Source organism: Clytia hemisphaerica, unplaced genomic scaffold, assembly GCF_902728285.1.
Source record: "Clytia hemisphaerica strain Z4C2 unplaced genomic scaffold, Clytia hemisphaerica genome assembly, whole genome shotgun sequence".
Taxonomy (NCBI): domain Eukaryota; kingdom Metazoa; phylum Cnidaria; class Hydrozoa; order Leptothecata; family Clytiidae; genus Clytia; species Clytia hemisphaerica.
Window position 1 is genome coordinate 523,632 of NW_027104184.1, and position 22,279 is coordinate 545,910.

Here is a 22,279-nt window from a genome sequence, read left to right on the forward strand (position 1 = left end):
TTATAAAGCCAATGTGTTTCTTTTAACTTGTACTACCAAAAAAATGTAGAAAGGTCACCTGTTTCGACAGATACGATATTGAAGTGTGTCGAGACTCTTAAGCTAAGTGTGTGTGTTCTTTTGACCAACAATGAGAAAAAAGGGCTTCATTAACTAAACAAAAGGCGGTACAACACTTAGTTATTGTATACATGGGTTTTAAGTACCCTCAGTTTATTTGTTACAAAATTTTTACACCAAAGAAATACATTGCTGTTTTAATCATTACACTTTTTACCACTCCTTCGCAGAGTTTCAGCTATTTTATTATTATTATAATGTAACAAAGTTCTAGGCACACGAGCCTATTTAGCCAGTAAATAAAAGAAAATAAACAAAATCCAAAATACACATCTAGTTACACAAGGATAGTTACAGTAGCTCTTAGAGTGATGTGATATTTCAAAAAGTACGTTTTAACAGTAAGTGAGAAAAATATCAGAGATGAAAACAGGTTATTTGTTCTTTGGCATTTGTGCCATTGCCATAAGTTTGCCATTGATCGTTTCTGGTCATGGAGCAATGATGATTCCTTACAATTGGTTCGACCATCCACAATGGATTAAAATGGAGCATGGCTACGAATACGGTTTCGTTGGTTTAAAGTCGCAAAAAATGTGCCTTCCTGGAGCTGATATTCCGAATAGTGAAGTCTGCCGTGAGCCGAAATATTGCGAGGGAGTAGGAAACACCAGTAAGGCGGACGCATGTATGTGGTTCGCCAATTATACCTTCGTTAAAAAACCAACACTATTTCGTCATGATCTACGTACTTATCCACATACAGGTTTTGAAAAAACGCTTTTGCATCATCCGTGGCGTGCGCCTGGTTCCGCCCCTGTGTTTTCACCCTGTGGAGCCGCCGGTGGGAACCCTAACGGTTGCTTAGGAGGTCCTCAATGCGGTAATGATCAAGGTGGTTATCCATTTGGACCAAAAGCAGAAGAATTTCAATTCAAACATGACATCCACGTGACTAATTGGACACTTGGTGACCACGTGGAAGTCGCTTGGGGAATTCGAGCCAACCATGGTGGTGGATATTCATACAGGTTGTGTAAAATGCCGAACGAAGGGCGCAGATCTTTAACTGAGGAATGTTTTCAACAAACACCACTTCGTTTTGTTGGCGATAAACATTGGGTTCAATTCGGCGAAGGCAGATCAACGAGATACGAATTCCCTGCTGTACGAACTGATAAGGGTACCTTTCCGCCTGGTTCCCAATGGACCAAGAATCCAATCCCAGCATGCGATGGGATACACGGAGGAAGGACGTACCCAAACCCACCGTGTAAAAAAGGGACACGCAGTTTCCAGCACCTGGACATAATCTGGAAGGATATGGTCTTTATGGAAAAGAATTCAAAAAACATTTCCCCTTCTCTATCATTGATTTGGTGGAGATTCCCAAAGATTTAGACGAAGGAGAATATGTTTTATCATTCAGATGGGATTGTGAGCAAACACCTCAAGTTTGGAACACTTGTGCTTCTGTTAGATTGCTTTGAATCGTTGAATGTTTATGATTTTCTCTTACGAATATTCTTGCTATGAAGGACAACATGTTATAATACAATTTTTTATAACAACGGTTTTATCAGGAAATGATTTTGTCAAAACCCTAAGAACAAATTTAGGAACTATCCAAGGTCTCAGGTCTCAGAAATGGCTAAAATTTGCTGATTTTAATTCCCATTTTCATTAATAAAGTATGTAAATACATTTTTAAGAACATTTCAGGCTTTAAAATCACGAAAAATGAGAAAATCTCAACAAAAGTTTACTAATTAAAAAAAAAAAGCGTGCATCTAGATGCAGTTCTGGAGTTAAATTCTTTAAAAAATTTTTTTTACGTAAATACATTTATTCTTTGTTTTCAGACTAAATTTTTTTTTTTCTTTTGAAACATCAAATTAAAGCTTCAGAAACAAATCGATTCAAAAATCTTCAAATTTTCATCGTCATTTTCGAATTTAAGTGAAGTTAAGGGCGAAATATTTCCTGCTTGAATAGATTGAAGGAAGTTTAACCCCTTTAATTAAGTCAAAAATTGCCCTAATAACTAATAACATCTTAAAATTACAAGTAAGATTTTTATTCGTACAGTCTTTTCGTATACTAAGATTTTTCCATTATTCAACGATTTAAAGTAATCTAACATAAGCACAAGTGTTCCAGGTTATTCTAAAATTTCCAGGGGGTAAAAGATTGATTTTAGTTCGTCCATCCTCACTTTTAAGGTAGGAAATGAATTTTTTCATGGGTTCTTTTGAAAGTTTTGTCACTTCCCAGGGGGTATCCACACATTTCGAAGAATCTTGTTTTGCCTTGAAAAGGTTCGTCCACCCCCTGTATGGAAATTTACGGAACAGCCCAATGACGTTCCAGATATCGGGTAGTCTAGTTTAAAAATATTTTCGGTGGCCTAAGAAGAGTTCTTATTAAGAGTTATATTGAGAGCCTAAATAGTCAAACGGAAATGTAGACCTATTTTACTGGTATGTTTTGACTAAGCAGCTCCAGAGTATCCAATCCTTTTTGTGCTTGTACAACCCTTGTAAAAGTCTACTTCTAGCTGTGTATATTAAATGCTATAATTACAAATGTCGCAAATATTACAGCTAGACCAAAAAATAGCAAATGTGGTTTAATTTAAAGTGCGTGTGATGCTTGAACAGGTCCATAATACTCCTCGAAACCACTACCATTTCACTACCATTTCACTCCAAAATTAGGCTAAACATGTTAAATGTTATTTGTTTCTTTAATGTCGATCAATTCTTGGCTTGACAATCCCCCTCGGAAAACCATCTTTCGACATTCAAAAAAAATTTATGAACTCTTACTATCCTAATCCTTCTCATACTGTTTCTTTTAGATGCGAAGTGAACATCGACGATTGTGCGAATAACCCGTGTCGAAATGGAGCCATTTGCGAGGATGGCGTTGCTTCATATAAATGCAGATGTGCTGCTCAATTCTATGGACCTCTTTGTCAACACAGTAAGTCGCTACTCCCCTTCCTCTGGTCAACTACCAAAGACTTTTAGACTCTCCTCGTTAAGCTGTATGTACCCCCTATTCATTTAGCTTAGTGTATATAGGTGACATGTGACAGTTAAATGCTCCCGGGTAATGTTTAATTTATCTAAGTCTTTAACACTTTGGATACTAAAATCTTCTTGGATTTTGGCACTAAATTGAACTCATCACCAGAATAAATCAGATCTCAAGCTTAAGGTTCGAAGATCTTGACTAAATCTATCTGGCCAGCCAGGGTCCTGTATGCTCTGCGATGAGTCCAAATAAAGACGAAATGCATACACCTGCTCTGCCACCCAAATCTCATAATTGAATATAGTTGGGCAAAAACTCTTATTTCTCCACATTCATATTCAAATTCTTTCACTCTTTCACAGGGTACAATAGCAACGATTTCGACCTCGTGTTCGACCGTCAACTTCAAGGATACGCTGAAACACAATTCTATCAAGACTTGAATTCTTTCACAGCCTCGTTTTGGTTGAAAGTCAAGAAAGAAATGGATACGGGTACCGTCATGTCTTATTCCTATGGTAACGAAGAATGTAAGTAAAAATGTGGCAAGTTTTTTGAACAAAATTACTTATTTAGCTCCTACGATTATGAGTTTTTTATTAAATTTACTAAGAACTTATTAGCCCCTACCATTATTGTTGGCTAATGCATACCATACGTGCGTTTAGTTATTTAGGTCAAGATCGTGTTTTTTGCTGTGGTCAAAGTAATGGCAACGGTGATGTAAACCGGAGGAGATGGGAGCAATAAAGGATATACACATAAGCATGGCGAACCATACGTGCAAGTTGTACTTAAAATACTAGGTCGCAAATAGAAATTAAGAAACATTAACCTCGACTAAATCTATAAACGGCAGCATAGCTACAACAAGCACTATTAAATTACTTGATCGTTAAAACTCGACTTTTAATCTTTTTTTCTTAAAAATTTTCTTTAAGCTTTCCAAGACAACGGACTGGTTATCCGCGATCCGGACAGTTTGACGTTAGTATTGTTCGGTGAAGAAGCTCACTTAGACATGTCGGTCACTGATGATCGTTGGCATCACGTGGCTGTCACGTGGTCTAGCCAATCAGGAAAATATTTCGGTTACAAAGATGGTATCGAAGTAGCCAATGGAAACATCAAGAAAGACCAGGTATAAAATTAGTCTGAAGTTATTTAAGTCTGTCTCAAAAGTGAACTTTACTTTTTCGACAATCTCTCAGCATATAGTAATGTTTTATTGGCGATCCAAAAAATATCTGCAATTTGATTGGTTAAGAAGAGTACAATATATCTTGTATTTTACATGTACAAAATATAAATTGACAAAAAGATGTTGTTGCATTGTAGCCGTAGCAGCAATCTAACGTCACTTTGCTACAAAAGTGCCCTGTGCTTTCTTTCAACACAAAAAGTGAATTTTTTGGGTCACCGATAAACCAGTTATCAAACATTTGCTCGTACAATATGGAAATATTTCACTCGTTCCGGATTTTCCGTATATTTTACAAAATATTGTACGGAAAAATCTCGGAGCTCGTAAAATATTTCTCATATTGTACTCGCAACTGCACGATAACTATTACATATTGAAAAGCTATGCACCGCTGGAAAGATATTTCCAAGGGGAATAATCTGACTCGCGGATTTATAAATTTGACGTCATCTAGCCACATAAAACTCGAACTCAATCTCCCTAGTTGATTTGAGGTTATGTAAATCAACACCTTCATTTCTTCATTAATTCTTATCATCCGATCCAAATTCAACAGGTCCTTCCATCAGATGGTATTTTCATTCTTGGACAAGAACAAGACGAAGTTGGACGTAACTTCAGTGCAGCTGAAGCCTTTAATGGACGTCTCTCTCAATTCAACTTATGGGACACTGTCTTACCTGATGCCAAACTCGCTGAATTAGCTTCTTACCGCTGTATACAAACGGCGGGAAATGTGATCGCGTGGGCGGATTTCGAAACGTTACCATCGAAAGAAGTTAAAAAAGAAATCAGCTTTTGCTCAGGTGCATTTTTTTTCACCTTTTTTTTATTAATAGACCTAACATACTCCATATATACACTCGTCCATTTATCGATCACTTCCTATCTTAGAAGCTATTTTGAACTATGACTTGAAATGAAATATATTCGTGTAGAAAGAGTCCTTTATCGGTAGCTTTCAATACTAGAGTAGGATTAACTTTCGACTTTCGTGGATCCGTATTCATGATATTCGAGGCATAATGTTGTCTACGGAAATACCCCGACTTTTGAGCTGTTAGGTGTTTACCTACTTCATAAAGCTTTGGTTAAAATAGCGATCACTACAAATCCGACTCCGTGCTACATAAATACTATCTAAAAAAAGCATCCGCCGTAAATTCTCTCGGTTTAATTTCCAGATTCCATAACTAATCGAATTTCTTTATAACCCGAACGGTTTCTCCTCCCCTAGCTGTTCGAATAATGGAGACCCTATTGTAGATGGATTGATTGATAGACCCCTTTAAATCGCCATACATTGAACCAATTTTATTTTGTAATCTTGGTACAGTTAAAAACACCAAATTCACCAAGTGGAGATCTAACAGTGTTTCACCGTGTGGTACCAACACCAAGATGTCACAATGTCTTTCCAATGGTGACAATCTCGATGCTGAACAAATGAATTTAATCGAAACCAGTTGTACACATGCTGGATTTAAATGTCCAAACCAACAATCATATGATTCAGATAAAAAAGAAGTTTGCCCAACGTCAATGAATAATCGATTCGAATGCCCTTTCATACCAAGTAAGTCTTTCTTCAGACTTCATTTTGTTAGTCTCTGCATGGGTCAATCGATAAGAGCATTCCCCTCCTAATTCAATCCATTGACCTTCATATATCATCATATATCATGGACAAAGTTTCTCGATCCTGTCCTAGCAAAAATTATTTTTTGAAAGTGGTACCCTAATCGTAGCACTACTCAATACGAGTTGAAACATTTTAAACGTAAAATCTCATTAAATTACCAATTTGCCCACATCGAATAGTGCATTAGGGTATCACTTTTCTCATAACTTCCACCATCGAAGCTTGGGTTATGGTATATAAAGTTCAGTGGTCTCTGGATGGCTCAGCCCGTAGAAGAGGTTTTTCTAAAGAATCCTGCATTACACTGCATTACTAAAAATAGACAAACGACAGATTTCATAAATAACGACATATTTCGCCGTCCACAGACCCGACTGTACCACCCCTAGCGATTCATTCCTCTTCGTTTATCACGGAGATTAACTGCATGGTTTAAAAGAACGACAAATTACGCATGCGTGTTACAATGCAGGATTTTTAGAGGAATAGGCTGGTAAGAACATTACCCTTCCAATCCAAAGCTAAGCATCAATCTTCAATCACTGTCAATTCAACGAATGAGTAGCTTAGACTGAGTAAAAATTTATTGGGAGCCGAGAGTAAGTATGGCGCTTCAGATCGGTAGCGTGTAGGCTGCTTGCATCCACTAACGGATTCGTGCTCCTTATAGCTACCTGGGGTTTTGTAGAAGTCTGCGATTCAGACTAGGTGGCGTGAGGATTGACAAAATTGCTTGTTACGAATAATGATAGTAGCTTAACGGATGGAAAACTCTAAGAAAGCTTACAGGGTATCCTGATCGAATCATGTGCACTGTTTCTCAAAATACAAAACCAAATAATTAATTCACACGTTTTTCTTTCAGGAAAGGATTGTACTTCTAACAGTTGTTCAGGACGTGGTCAATGTGTAGATACAGCATCAGGATACGTTTGCAAATGTAATGATGGCTACCATGGTGATGATTGTCAACATAGTAAGTGAAAGTTCTTTCCTATTCAGCCCGCCCTATCCGCCCTATCAAGGTTCCTTACATTAAGCCTATTACTAGCGCACTACCCGGTTTTACAGCAGCGCTAATTGAGTAGGTGATGCATTTCTATCAAATTCCCAACGGTGATAGAAATTCTATTGTTCTATAGGTCAAATAATCCAGTTGGGATGTTTTTGGAGTGTATTTTTTTCCATTGAATCTTAAATTTGTACAAAAATAATGTCAAACTTCCAGTGGGGCTGAAATGACCCACCAGGGACGAAATTTTGGCCAGATTATCCAGTGGGGTGGATGTCTCACTGGGTCTGCGACACAGAGGTGTAATGTTAAAAAAGTTGTCGAGAAAATGGAAACATAAATTACGACTTTTATGAGTATTAAGCTTCCATTTTCTTTTCTTCCAAGGCGTCAAATGTCATCACGTGAGGAATTTCGCCAACGGTTACACACATCTTTCTAGAAACCAAATCACATTCTATTGCAAATCAGGATATGCATTGAAAGGTGTTAGCCGATTGACATGCAATGGTGGGCGGTACAATCACCCTGTTCCTGTTTGTGAAGGTTAGTTTAACGTCAGGACAACGTTCATCTAGCATCCATAAAGGCCGTGAAATGGGCGACAGTTTTTTTCTCATCCTTTTTTGCCTAAAAAAAGATTATATCATAAAAAAGTTTTGCGTGAACCTGCGTGAACAAAAAAAAAGTTGAAGGAAGTTCTACTTTTTTCATCCGTTACGTCAATTTCGACCATTGGATTTTTTTTAACCGATCGTCAAAAAGTTTTCGCTCATGTCGCGCGAAAGTGGAGACCGGCTTTTACGTCCTATAATGTTAGATGAACGTTGATTTTACTAATTTTTGAAAATCCAGACACAGAAGAGTAAAGAAAGTAAACAAGAAGCCCAATGGCATGAAGGCCCAGCATTAAAAGTTTTGTTTCTAAATAAGAGTGAAATCGTTTGCTTACTCATTAATTTTAATTTACAAGCTTTTTTATATTGAATTGGCACGAATGTGGAGCAAGATTGGTCAGAAAGAGGAAGAGAAAAACATTTTTTGTTTATATTAGCACAATATAACAAACTGATATGAAACATGTGTCTGATCTGACCTGAAACGGGAACACTTATTTATGTAAAAATAAAACTTTTGAAAAATCTTTAACAAACATGTGTTAAAGCTCTAAAAGGGAGCAAAAACAAATGATAAAAAGTAAAATTAAAAAGAAACCAACCTCGAAAAAATTTCCCTGCAACCAGAGCGGCTGCAGCCACAGCAGCACCCAAAAAATGCAAAATCTGTATATAAAAATGTCCATAAAAACTGAACAATTTAGAGTTATTGGCTGAAATTTTGTACAGTAACTCACTTTCAAATGCAGATCATAATTCAGTAAGTGTTTTTCCCAAAATGAGGCTATTTCAAGATGGTGCCTGACAGGGTGGCGCCGATAAGCCCTTTTAACCGTTTTGGACTGAAATGGCTTAATTTTCATAGATAAATGTACTAAAATGTCCTTATTGTATATTTTTTTAATCATTATGATATTCTGAAATTGTGTACAGAATTTGAGTTTTTTAGCTCAATTTTACCAGGAGAAACAGGCAAAAGAAAATTGCTAAATCAGACAAAACCCAGATACAAGCTGCAACATGGAGAATGCTCAAAATGCCTTGCGACAACTTTTTCAAAATAGTAGATTCGAGCCCGGCTTGAACCACCAAAGTTATTTGTCAGTGATTCTGAGCCCGGCATGTGCTACCAAGCCGCTGCAAAAATTTGAAATTACAAACGCCTACCCTTACCGTCAGATCGGGTAACTTGCATCAGTGGAGGCTGACATGCATAGCAACATTTCTTGTTGTCAAACTTTGTTGAACAGAGTTTTGGTCGAATTTGTTGAACATTTCCTGTTTTCAAAGTTTGTCGAACTTAATCGAATACTCACAATTTAAGTGCAGCGACCTTTGAAAAGTTTGATTAATAATTATGTCTGGTATAAACTAAAAAAACTGAGCATGATCTCGAGACTCCTTTAAAAAAGCTCAACAAATATATAATTTGACCATAATTTTATCCAGAAAAAGTATCAAAATATCCAACAGTACAAATAAAGGCTAATCTAGTCAACCTCTTCCTGTTTGAATAAATTTTTTTGTCGATTATTAAAGCCTGAACACATTTCGCACACGTTAAGTTATAATTATTCTGATAAAATGCCTGATTCCTCTTAATCATCAAGGCGATAGCAAGAGAGTAATAAACATTACATAAGAGAACATACCTGTAATAATCTGGTTGGTGTTTGAACCTTCATTTTGAACAATGAGAAAATGAAAAAATCAAGCAAAATCAGTGTAGAAAATACAACTTTCAAAATAGTCTTTTAAAGCTTTTAGGTCAATAAGTATGAGCATCTACTTCTGTGGGTGCAAGTCAGAGCTACACTTAAGTAATTGAAAAACATTTGAAACAGTAAACTTTCCTTTATAAGTCTCAAGATCCATAAAGAAATCAAAACATTGACCGACAACCAAAACGTGAATTTCAGGCGCCATCTTGGATTCGATTTGGAGCAAATAAACCCACGGCCGCAGTAGAATCGATATTGTTTACATCAGGCTGCCTAAGACGACCCGAGCAAATCGATTAAATTTTATGCGAATGCCCCCGATTGAATCGCACAAGAAAAGCAACCATGGCACGGACAGGAGTGAGAGAGGACAGAAAAACAGAACACGGCACGGACTGTGGACAGACAGGACAGACGGAAAGTTCCTCTTGAAAGGGCCATCTGCTAGCGCTGGGCCAATAAAGTTGTTACTTTTTTCAGTTTCCTGTCTCTGTGTCTCTCAAGCTTAACAGTGATATGTATCTGATAGACTATATGAATGGAATTCCACAACATGCTATGCCTTAATAAAGGTTTTGTTTTTAAATAAGAGCGATATCGTTTGCTTACTCATCAATTTTAATTCACAAGCTTTTTTACATTGGATTGACATGAATGTGGAACAAGATTGGTCAGAAAAAGAAAAAGAAAAACATTTTTATGCTTATATCAGCATAATGTAACGATAGACAGACACTGTCCTGATATGAAATATGTGTCTGATATGAAACGGGAAAGGTTATGTAAAAATAAAGCCTCTAACATCTTTTTTACCTCAATAAGAGGTTGAATTTACTCGGAACTGATATTTTCTGACCATCAAAAGAATAATATAAGTTATGTAAATGTCAATTTTATGTCACTTGTGTTACTCGTTTGATGGTTTGAATTTAAACATCTTATTACGCTTATCTAGAGAAAGTTAAAAAATCTCACTCGAATCAAAACAGCTTTCATTAAAAACTTAAAATCGTCACAAACTTTTTCACATTGGATTGGCACGGATGTGGAGCAAGATTGCACAGAAAGAAGAAAAGAAAAACACTTTTTTGCTTTCATCAGCATAATCTAACAGTAGGTAGACACTGTCCTGATATGAAACATGTGTCTGGTATGAAACGGAAACACTTATGTAAAAACAAAACTATTAACGCTTTTTAAAGTTTTAAATGTCGATTTATTTTTATTTTTCCCTCCTAGATATCAATGAATGTGCACAAAGCAAGTGTGGACACAACTCCAAATGTCTTAACCTCCCTGGAACATTCAAATGTAGCTGTTTGAAGGGATTCAAATTGTCAACACCCACTCTTTGTGTCGGTAAGGAAATTGAAAGAATATCACGATTGAATTTATTGGTGAAGTTGATTTCTTTATCTGTTCGTTAGCTAGGATGGGAGCAATTGTTTTCTGTCACAAAACATCGTGTACTTTCCACAATGTCGAATATATTATTGAAGAGAGTCCTTCTTCACTCAAACACTCAAGTGAAAAATTGGTTTTATAAGATTTGAATTTTTTGAGATTTTCGGGTCTTGATTTTGTTGGAGTGTTCAACGCAGTTGGAGTTTCACACATGTGCTTCTTCTGAAAAATAATTCACAATCTATAAAAGTAGACCTCTCCTCACCTCCCACCATGATAGTTGTTTGATTTTATTGACAAAATTGCTGGTTCCGAACTGTGGTCAAATGTTTCATAAAGAGGACGCTTATTTTGCTCATATGTTTTGCTTCGCCTGCCGTGGAGAAACTGTAATTTTTTATCTGCTATTCGACCCAAATATACTCAGAATCCAATACACTTTCATTAGCTATCGCGCTGGACAGGTTGCTAGTTGTATTTTATTTGCTCCCATTTCTATACGCAGATGTCGATGAGTGCTCGACAAACAAGGGCAATTGTCAAGACAAGTGTATCAACAACCATGGATCATATTCGTGTGGATGTCGTGCTGGTTATCGTATCTCTAAAGATAAACACTCTTGTGAAGGTAATACTAGTTCTGTTTTGTTAAAGATTTTATAGTTTCATCATCTTCCTTTAGGCCCTAAAGCTTCACGATTTTAATGTAAAATTGCTCATTGCAACTTCTATCAAGTATGGTGTTCTGTGCTCTATACCTTTTTCTCCATATACCATCAGATGGTTTGCGATATCTGACATGTGGTCTCTTTCTATTGTACTTAGCAAAACCTAATCCAACTCTTATCCAAAAGTCAAAATATCAAAGTTAAAAGTTTTCGACCTTTAGTAAGAAAACAATATAATTTCAACGCATAAGAACCAATTTTTTACCAGGTTTTACCAAAACTAAAGATTGTTTCTACAGGCCTCAAACCATCTGATTAACCCTCTAAGGTGCCACTTTCAAATTTGAGGTTATGAAAATGCATGTTTTTCCAATAGACCATATACATATCTCCAATTAGTATTTTACTCTCGGGGACCTAATAAACGCCCCCCCACCCCACTAATTAATTTTTTGAAAATTTTCTACCCAATACATTCTTATTCCAATTCCCCCGGCTTATTAAATTTTGATAATTTTTTCACCACCCAGCTTATTCCAAACCCCCTGTTTTTATTAGGTAACCGAGAGTATGTTTATTGTTTAAATCATCTTTCACGAATCCCTTTTTTCCTTTAGATTTGAACGAATGCTCATCCTCATCCACCAACAATTGTCAGCAAGTTTGTGTCAACACTCGAGGCTCATACAAATGCCGATGTGAACCAGGCTACTCCCTTTCATCTGACGGCTCTTCCTGTATTGGTAAGGGGTGGCTTTTATTCTTTTATAAACAAATTTACTTCAAGTTTCATAAGGTCGCAATGAACATTTATAAGTCCCAAACAAATCACATCACACAAAAAGTGAAATTATATGTTATCTTTCGGTATGCAAAATCATCATCCAAAATATAATATAATATGATGATGAGAAAGTTAAAAAACAATCTATATTGTTTCCTTTCTTCTCGTTTTTTGCAAAATCCTTGATGTAGTTTAACAAAATTCGATATAACATGGTGTAACCAGTATTGATAAAAACCTACAAAAACTTGATATGAATCTCCAATGTTTTCCTTTACAGCTCACAGATGTCCAGGAGTCAATTCGCCGGTCAACGGTCGTGTATCACAAGGTTTTGGAAGTTACAAAGCCTTGATTACATACAGTTGCAGTAGCAGTCGATACCGCTTGAACGGACCAGCAGAGAGGACATGTCAAGCCAATGGACAATGGTCTGGTAGAAACCCAACTTGTGACCGTAAGTTTTGTATCTTATTTATTCTCGGTATTTTTCAAGGAAACTGTTTTAAAGAGATCAGTTTCACTGGCGGATTTAAGACAATAGAGCAAGTACGTCGGAAACGTACGAAGGAGTTCAACGCTCGTTAATTAACAATGAAGTTGTAATTACAAATCTCTTCATCTGATAAGTTCGACAGGGTCTAAAACCGCCTATGCGTTTTATAATGTAGAAAGGAAACGTGCCTTTTTCGCCGACAAAGCATAATTTCAAAAGAAAAACAAAAAGACAAGAGAGTTTTACAAAATTTGTGCTCGCGTTGCACGGTGAGGGGCAGAAAGTTAGTCCTACTTTTGTCTAAAAATGTTGTCTTTGAGATGGTAGGAGATACGTTGGATGGTGTCCTTTAAAGCGGACTCAGGTCGTACCGGTACGAATACTATTAGTAGTTTCACCTTAAAGTACATTTAACATTTTAACACTTTGAACATGAAGATTTTAATTGTCTTACTTTTCATTTTGTAACGGATTTATCAAACTGTTTCAAATCTATCAGCACAGTATACTTTGACTCTAAAGGAAATCCTATTTTTTACTGGAAAAATTAATGAGAAAATTGAAACCGAAAAGTGGAGCTGAAGGCGAAAATAATCTCCTAAGTCGATAATTTTTTATACCAGTCCTAAACGCCTTCTTAATACACAATTTAATTTCTATTCGTTTTACAGGTGTCAACTGTGGTGTTTTACCAAGTCCTTACAATGGTCAAGCATCTTTGAAAGGATCGGCTTACCATTTCTCATGTTTGGGTGGTTTTGGTTTAGTCGGTAGCTCGGTTCGTACTTGTCAATCAAGTGGTTTGTGGAGTGGAAGCCAACCTAGATGCGTTCGTGAGTACTATTTTTTTTTGCATTGTCTGTGTTCATCTACTAATCAGCCCTCTTTAAAGTTTTAAAATTGAAGACTGATATATAAATATTGATTCTAATTAGGCCTGTGAATTTTTCCTCTCTGAGCTAAAAGTTCCTAACTTTGATATGATATTAGTGTGCAGAATTTCAGAGCTGAAATTCATTTGCAGTATTTACATGTTTGTTTCAACTAAGTCTCTAAATTATATTTTGCGACTTTGCAGGCGTTTTCCTTAGAATACATATCTTATTAATTAATTGATTTTTTCTTCTTTCCGTACCTAGCACAATACTGTCCACGTATCACTACACCAGCCAATGGTAAACTGATTGGAAGTTCTTATTCTGTTGATGCCGCCATTATGGCTTCCTGTAACGAAGGATACATGTTACAAAATGCCGGTAGCCGATTCCGAATTTGCCAACGCAACAGTCAATGGTCTGGAGCAGATGCTAAATGTATCGGTAAGAAAAGTAGTTCACTTACGTTTGGATTGTTATACCGTTGCATGGTAGGCTGACCAAGAGGAGAAATTGGAAAAAATAAATTTTGATTGTGATTTTGTGTGAATTTTGGATTAACTTGAGCTATTCTATTTTTAGTAGTACCCTTTTCCCTGACACCTTTATAGTAGAAAGGAGGGCCACTACCATAAGGAAAATTTGTATCTATACACGATAATGTGGGTGTACAGTCCAAATTTGAAATCTGAAGAATTTTGACTTTCATTAGTGTTATTTTGTAGGTTTCTATTTATCCTCCAACGAAAAAATATGTTATAGGAAGTATATCTAGAGCGGTCTGTGAATCAAACTAGTTGTTTTGTTCTACTTTATTTTATCCTTTCTTATTTTTTAACCAGCATTGTCCTGCGGCAAACCAACACCGATCGAAAACGGACAAATCCAAGGTTCTCGATACAATTACAAAGATCAAGTTACTTACTCATGTAAAGCAGGGTACGGGCTGTCCGGTAATGGCGTCCGAACTTGTCAATTGGATGGTCATTGGAGTGGTATTGAGCCTTCTTGCTTGTGTAAGTCTAATTTACTCTTTTGCTGCTCACAGTTTGGGGGCATCAAGGTAGAGCATCCAGCTACGGTGCGCAAGATTGTGGGTTTGACCCGAAGAGGGTTATATCAAAGATTTGTTACTTAATGCCTCTTCGCTAATTAACTAAAGAGACGGATAAAAAGGATAGTTGGAGGTATCCAGGGAATGGAGTGCTGCTCCTTTGGATAGAGAGCTAGAGAAAAGGTAGGCTGCGGGTCGCCCTCGATTGCAGTCGCAAACGTATTTACTTAAATATTGCATTTCCCAACAGCGGAGCAAGCTTTTCAACTATACATCCAACTACCCACTCGGGCTCTGTTTTCATCCATGCCCTAAGTCACTCACCATATTGGTATCAACTGTTCTTATTGCACATTTTGATCCATCATAAATGATTTTCGTCTGTACTCGTTAATAGTGTGAATTTTGAGGTACAGTTGTTGACGTTCTCTAAATCGATGTTCTACTATTCGATACGCTCCATTATAATATTGAAAGTCATCGTCAACAAGAAACTCTCATAAACGACGCTCTACTATTCAATAAGCTTCATGAAAATCGAATTAGAGAGTGTCAACTGTAGAATAATTTTCTTTACTAAATTACAAATAAATATTGAAATTAAAGAAAAGTAAGATACCAATGGCAATATTGGAAAGCATAACGAAGACCTCCCTTCTATTCAATAGCTTATAAGTTTGTTAACTCGGTGTCGACTTTAGCTCTAGAAATCTTAAACATCTCCTGAGCTAAATATTCTCTTGTGTTTTTCTTTGGTTTTAAAATTATGATGTATAGTTTGTTACCATAGAATATTGCCATAAATAAACAGTTAGCAACTGTTAGAATCAACACACGAGATACTATTTTGATGTCTTTGTCTCTTTGAAGAAATTGTAAGGGAAAGTACGTCATGTATGTCATGATACTTGTAAACGACGAATAAACGATTGGCATTGCTTCATTGAAAGGTCCAGGAAGATTACGACCCCGATAAGCTTGGATGGTTGAGATTAAGTGCAGCAGAATGATCAATATTATCTGTACTGTCATTGGTCTGTCAGTTTTGCATCTGTAAATTCTTTTGTATTCGGTATGATTGTGTTCGAGCTCTATTTCGATATGTTCCGAGTAAATACTCAGAAGCAATGCATTGAGATCAATTAGAATCATTATTAGGACCAAAAATATTTGACTGATCAAAGCTTTTCGCTTGGTTCCTCTCGATAAACGTAACTTTGAATTGAATGCGAGTAGTAAATTTTGACATTTGATTAAAATCAACGTGTAAGGTGAAAACACCAGTACTGAAGTGACCAAAAGCTCCATCAAACAAAGTTCTTTGGATGTCTTCAAGCCAATATAAGGACAGGGTATGACCAGGAATAACAAAAGCATCGATAGGGCGTGTACCAACATAATAGGAAAATTCGATCCACGAACAATTGGAGTATGTCTATTCTTCACAAAAACAACCAAAGTAAAACAACACAATATAAAACCTGCAATACACAAAACACATGTTAATTTCAATCCAGCTTGATCATGAATGCTCAGAAATTTATCAGAATATGGGTCATAGCAAGAATCACGCTTTTGAGTTGATAATGCCAATTCAGGACATGGTTTACAAGAGGTTTGGATCGCTGTATTATTCGATTGAAAGTAGTTCAAAGGACATTGATGACAACTCCATCCTTGAGAATCATTACTCCATATTCCAAGATTCTTTTGAGGGATACGTCCGAAGTAATTTTCTTTTCCTTTACCGCATATGGGAATAGGGCATGAAGACTCTGATTCTTCGCTTAGATACCCGATATATCCATCTATAAACCTATAATAATGGGTTCTCTCAGAATAACCTTTGTATTCCACTTTTAGCTTGCTAAAGCTTCTAATTTCGTTATTAACAGCGTTTGCCCTTTTAATCAAAGACTTTTTGAAGCTAGGATAAGTCACCCTTGAAAATACATTCCATCTATTGTCTCGGAATATTTGAACGAGTTGTAAGGTGTTTAATATCAGGCTGTTAAAAGTGGTCATACAGTTGTAGCCGGTGGCCAACTGGTTTCTTTTCGCTGAACTTTTATTAATTTTTTTTAGAAAACGGTCGAATAATAGACTGTTAGTATTCATTTTTCGTAGGCTGAAGACATTAGATATATAATCAATATCGTGTCTAGTTTTTGAAGGTAATCTGATAAAATCGATCAAAAGGAATGTTCTTTTCGGTGGCTTGTGGTAGGAATCTAAGTCGAACGCCCAATAATGTTGATATTGCTCGAAAAACTCGTAACTATTTTTTCCTATAACTAAAACAGTTTTGATATCTTCCTTTAGAATTATATCGAATATTGTTTTTGAGATTTTGTTCAGTTCCTCGTATTTTAACGTATAAAATTTTGAACATTGATGTTTTTGCGAATTTTTTACAAGGATATCATGAAAAAACTCAAAATCTAGTTGATAAGTTGGCGAGCCACTGTCCTTTTTATCGTTCGGTAAAGCAAATAAGCGTTTCTCTGGAAAGTGTTTTTATTGGCGAATAAATTTTTGCTTCTCAATGATTCTGAGATTCCAAAATCACTATTGACTACCCATACAATGAAATCGTCACCAAATAGAATTCCCTGTAGTATCTTAGAAATTTCTTGAGGTGTGTGTATGATCACTAGAAAGATTCTTGATGAAAATTGCCAGGATTTAATTATGTGTCCATTCCACTTGGGAGGGTTTTCAGTTTTATTTGACACTGAATAGCTTTGGTTTAACTTCAAGTCTATAGCAATAGAAACTGCTTTTTCGTGTCCACAAAAATTTATATTTTGATATTCAAAGTCTTTCATTGAAAGTAAGCCATGGATACGATCAAATTTTCTCTCCAGTAAAAAGTTATCCCATTCTAGTTTTTTCTGCTTGAGGGCAAAATCAATAGCACCTTGACATAGACTGGATGAACAACTTTCGTTTCTCTTTTCATAACACTGATGATAAAGTCCAAGAATAAGCATAGGTTCTCCTCCAGGCTGCAAAGTTTGTAGTGATACGAAATACAAAATGCATAAAAAAGTGGCAAAAGTTATGATATTCATTTCTCTAGAGTATACAGCTCGTGTGTGCATGTGTACCCTACATCTGCGCTGTCAAGAAAGAGGAGATCTGTTTTCCTTTTTGTGTTCGGTGTGATATTTAATGTTTTCTCCTTCGTTTATTTCTTAATAAACTTCCTGGAAAATTTCTAATTTCTCATTCATTCCCATTGCACGTACAAAACCTTTAAGTTTTTATTAAAATCCAAACCAGACGGACAGACAAAGTTTGTCTTGTTATTTAACTAAACAGTGTGATATGCAACCTCCAGGAAATCAATCACGAATAATGAAAAATATAAATTTATTTCAAAATTTCGCTGTTAAAATCTTCAAGTTTCATGCCTTACGGCAATCATCAGACGTACAAATAAAAATATTTTTTTTAACAGCGAAATTTTGAAATAAATTTATGAATTTGCTCTACACAGTTATTGAGCCTAAAAATGTTCTTAAAATGTTCTTAATTTTACCATTTCCTAAGAAATTATATCCTTAAATGTTCTTAACTTGCTCTTAATGTTATGGCAATTGAAGCCTATTGTTTTTTCTATAAGCATAATGTTTATAATTATATGCAGGCTCAGTTTTTGGTACCTAAACAAGGGCTCTATTGTTTAAGAGCAATAGAATGCTAAGCATAATGCGAGCCTGATATAGGGGCAGACACTTGCTTATAAAAAAAACATGTAATGGGATTGTCTTTAGTAAAACCTTTCGGTGTATGGCCAATTTTTATCAAAGTAGCTACTATGAGCTGGCATGGTTGTCTATTGCGTTTATGAGAGATATTGTTACCTTAAAGGAAGAAATTTTGGCGGAAAGAAAATTTGGCGGATTTGGCGGATTTGACTGAAAACCACGAAATTAAGTTCCCGCCAAAATTTCTTTTTTCCACCATCCGCCAAATTAAATTCCCGCCAAATTAAATATTTTGAAAATATGATCTCTTTTAAGGTGTTTTGCTATTTTTTCGCTGTTTTGACGCCATCTTAAGGTTAAATTTTTAAGTGACCGCCAAATTTAGTTCTTTCGTCCATCCGCCAAATTAAATTCCCTCTGAAAAAACTTTTTTGGCCATCCGCCAAATTAAATTCCCGCAAAAATTTCTTCCTTTAAGGTAGCTTGTGAGACCACAGATTAATAAACTTTGTCAATGAAAATCGTTTATCTAAAAAGCTTATTTCTCCCTCACTTTTAATGAGAATTTTTCCGAGTTCTTTTAATGAAGGCCATTCTGAATAAACGTACAACATCTTGAAAATGTTATATTATTATTATAAACTTTCACAATTTTAGTGTTGAACAAGCCAGTAGATAGGGCTTTATGACTTTATAAGGGGGGGCTCCGACATGACTTTCCGCCAGAAAAAAACACGTCAGAATTAGCTAAAAATCTGTTCTGATTATAAAGTAATTGTGCGTCTTCTCTTCGTCCAAAGTTAGAATTTTGTCAATATTTCTAGAGATGTTTTGAGATATTCAAAATTCTTGCCATTATTACTTTAAAACTCTCCAAAAAAGTCTAATCAAAAACCCTAAATTAGTTCTTACAACGGTACCCTATTATGGATGATTTACTACGTATAACAGTTTTGCTTCACAATCTAGGAAACCTATCTTCCTCCCTTTTAGTTAACAGCTGTGGATATCCAGGATCAATTGCTAACGGTCAAATCATTGGTGATGATTACAGCTTTGGAAAACAAGTGACTTACAAATGTGACATTGGTTACAGGTTATCCGGTTACAATAAAAGATCTTGCCAAAACAGTGGCCGATGGAGTGGATCCAAACCATCGTGCCAAGGTACTGTATTCGTGGTATTCCTTTACCATAGCGCCTGTTTTGATCACTGGCTGAGTGATCTGACGTGTTTATTAACCCATTAAGTGTCACTGGTCTGGCGTCATACGAGATTGCTCGATTCTTTTGGTCTTGTGTCAGTTGGTCTGTAATTAGGAGTGCTGCGGCCCATGCCGACCTTTTTTTACCGCATCCGAATAAAAGGCCAAGTAGAGGTTGGCTTTTATTTCCTAGTTGAGGTGTGTACGTCCATTTGAAATCAAAGAATATCCGAAACTTGGATGTTACGGAGTGACAGCGTTCGGTATGTGAAAGCCTCTGGAGTTATTTGGTGGTTCACCCTCGAAGTTTTATTGAATTCCCTATGAAGGTTGAAGTTCATATTTATATATTTCTAGTTTTTTTGCAACGGGAAGATTTTTTACCCGTTTTCTGCAGTGTGGTCGACGTGCCTAGTTATGGAAAGACAACCGCTCATTTGTATTAATTTCCCTGCCTTGCTTCATAATCAACAATCACTTTTTAATCCAAAATCGTTTTCCTTATCATCAGAAATCACCTGTCCTGCTCTGAATGCACCATCTAACGGTGAGATGTCAGGAAACAAGCGAAACTATGGAGCTGTCGTCAAATTTGATTGTTTACCAGGATTCTCACTGAAAGGATCTAGATCAGCACAATGTCTATTAACTGGCAGATGGAGTCATCAACTACCATCCTGTGTTGGTAAGCAAAATTAAAATTCGGCAAGAAAAACTCTTAATTTTAAATAAAATCCATTCACCTGGAAGGAGAAATGAAAGTAGTGCCAAAACTAAATTAGAGCATATTGACTTAGAATTCGAGATTTTGACGGTGGAGCTTTCTTTTGCAAAAATTTATTATACAAGTTTTTTTCAGAACTTATGTCTATTAGCCCTAAATTAGTTTAATTTTTGAATCACAATAATCATATAATGCTTTGTTTAAAATTCACAGCTGGAGTATGTGGAGATGCCAAACTGGTTGGACCATCTGGATCCCTCTCATCTGCTGGTTATCCAAACTCTTACAAGAACAACCAGTACTGTCGCTCCAAGATTGTTGTTGCTAACAGCAAGAAAGTCGCATTGAACATCCCATCATTTAAAACTGAAAGCCGTAATGATGTGTTGGAACTTCGTGATGGCAAATCTGGACTTTTGTTGTATGTTTTGTCTGGTGTGCTGAGATCACCTCTTCAGATCACATCGCCTTCCAATGAAATGGATGTTCGTTTTGTTACCAACGGAAATGTCACTTTGGATGGGTTTACATCTGATTATTTTGCATCAGGTAATGGTCATTGTTTCTGCCCCTATATAATAAGGGTCTAAGATTTTAATAAAGTCAATTGGCTCCTTTTATAACATTAATAACATTAAGGAACTACACGGAACTATAACATAGTTGAGTTCTTCTTTCTTTCTTCTTTTAGAATTCGAATCTTTCTAATGAATTTTGTTATTTTTTGGAAAATTTGATGAACCATTTATCTTGGGCTGAAAAAGTCTGCAGTCGAAGTCTACCGGAAATTTAAAAATACTATAGCTCTACGGGCTTAAAGTGATGTTACGAATCTGGCGTACTGTAAAGTGTTAGCTCATACTTTTCATAATTATTATCAATTACGGTGTATCTGGGCCAAATGCCTAACAAAAGCCACACTGCCTGTCTATTCTTTTCCAAACCCAGAACTTCCTTTATCAAATTTAAATAATATTCTATATTCTCAAAAGAAAATATTGTTATGTTCTTCTAGCTTGTGGTGGACAAATCACTTCCCTGGGGCAGACTATTGAAACACCAAACTACCCATTACACTACAATAGTAAGTTGAGTTGCAGTTGGCAGATCATACTACCAGGAAAGAAATTCAAGTTGAAGTTTGATGGGTTCCATACACGAGACAATCATGATATCTTGGAAGCATGGTCTTCAATCTCAGCCATTGGAAGTAAGTGAAATTAATTCCCTTATCTAAAAAGTCAGTCAAATCAAACGACGACTTTTCTAACTAAAACACACAACAGCATATTGTTATGAATGTTGACACAACAATGCGGAGCACTTTCTCTGTTATGTCTGATAAGCCCCTAGAGAAATTAATTGAGCCGGGGATTAGAGTCAAGAGTAAGATTCTTGAGGCGAGAAATGCCGGCACCGAAACTCTCGACTCTAACTTTCTGATTCATAATTCAAGCTCTTCCCAAAATCTATTCAGGTGATGGTCCTTTCTTTCATGTTGGTGGTTTTTTCAGTTTATTTTATAGCCTCTACTCGACCGATTTTTGTAAGCTGTTGTACTAATTTCATCCTTTATTTTTGCCAGGCCAAACAAAGATCGGAACTTATTATGGCAATCAAGGAAGTTTCTTAGATATCCGTTCAACAAACGTCATGTATTTGAAGTTCACTTCGGATGCTTTTTATGACGCTAAAGGTTTCCGCGCGACCATTGTCGAGGATGATAGTAATTAACTTTGATGGTTGATGAATTTGTCAAAATTTTATTTTAACTTAAAACTGTATGACTTTAAAAAAAGGTTAAATCTTTATGTCATTTTTCTGAAGAATTATTTGTTTTATTTCATCGAGGAAACACTAAGTTATCCTTTTTCACTTTGGTAATCTTCCTTGGTAAAGAAATGCTTTATCTTCTGCTCTAGAAAAACATGTCTTTCGTGATGTCAATTACTCTCGGGTACCTAATAGCTGGGGGGTTTGAAATACGGGGAGGTTGGAAAAAATCTCAAAACTTAATAAGCGGGGGGTTGGAATAAAAATGTCCTGGGTGGAAATTTTTGA

At 36.1% G+C, this 22,279-nt stretch overlaps 1 protein-coding gene across 1 annotated transcript in view; it reads left to right on the forward strand.

Moving 5' to 3' along the window:
• The window catches only part of LOC136814786 (sushi, von Willebrand factor type A, EGF and pentraxin domain-containing protein 1-like), a 53,688-nt gene extending 31,615 nt beyond the window's left edge, over nucleotides 1–22,073 (forward strand). Inside the window, exons 20-38 of the mRNA XM_067071210.1 lie at nucleotides 2,921–3,045; nucleotides 3,462–3,629; nucleotides 4,041–4,240; nucleotides 4,860–5,109; nucleotides 5,640–5,879; nucleotides 6,811–6,921; nucleotides 7,345–7,503; nucleotides 10,535–10,654; nucleotides 11,205–11,327; nucleotides 11,985–12,110; nucleotides 12,432–12,608; nucleotides 13,319–13,480; nucleotides 13,787–13,966; nucleotides 14,365–14,538; nucleotides 19,283–19,456; nucleotides 20,006–20,179; nucleotides 20,432–20,767; nucleotides 21,234–21,428; nucleotides 21,804–22,073. Coding sequence (XP_066927311.1) covers nucleotides 2,921–3,045; nucleotides 3,462–3,629; nucleotides 4,041–4,240; nucleotides 4,860–5,109; nucleotides 5,640–5,879; nucleotides 6,811–6,921; nucleotides 7,345–7,503; nucleotides 10,535–10,654; nucleotides 11,205–11,327; nucleotides 11,985–12,110; nucleotides 12,432–12,608; nucleotides 13,319–13,480; nucleotides 13,787–13,966; nucleotides 14,365–14,538; nucleotides 19,283–19,456; nucleotides 20,006–20,179; nucleotides 20,432–20,767; nucleotides 21,234–21,428; nucleotides 21,804–21,952 — 3,343 coding nt within the window. The 3' untranslated portion in view covers nucleotides 21,953–22,073. The remainder of the gene's footprint in view (nucleotides 1–2,920; nucleotides 3,046–3,461; nucleotides 3,630–4,040; nucleotides 4,241–4,859; nucleotides 5,110–5,639; nucleotides 5,880–6,810; nucleotides 6,922–7,344; nucleotides 7,504–10,534; nucleotides 10,655–11,204; nucleotides 11,328–11,984; nucleotides 12,111–12,431; nucleotides 12,609–13,318; nucleotides 13,481–13,786; nucleotides 13,967–14,364; nucleotides 14,539–19,282; nucleotides 19,457–20,005; nucleotides 20,180–20,431; nucleotides 20,768–21,233; nucleotides 21,429–21,803) is intronic.
• The last annotated feature ends 206 nt before the right edge of the window (nucleotides 22,074–22,279 follow it).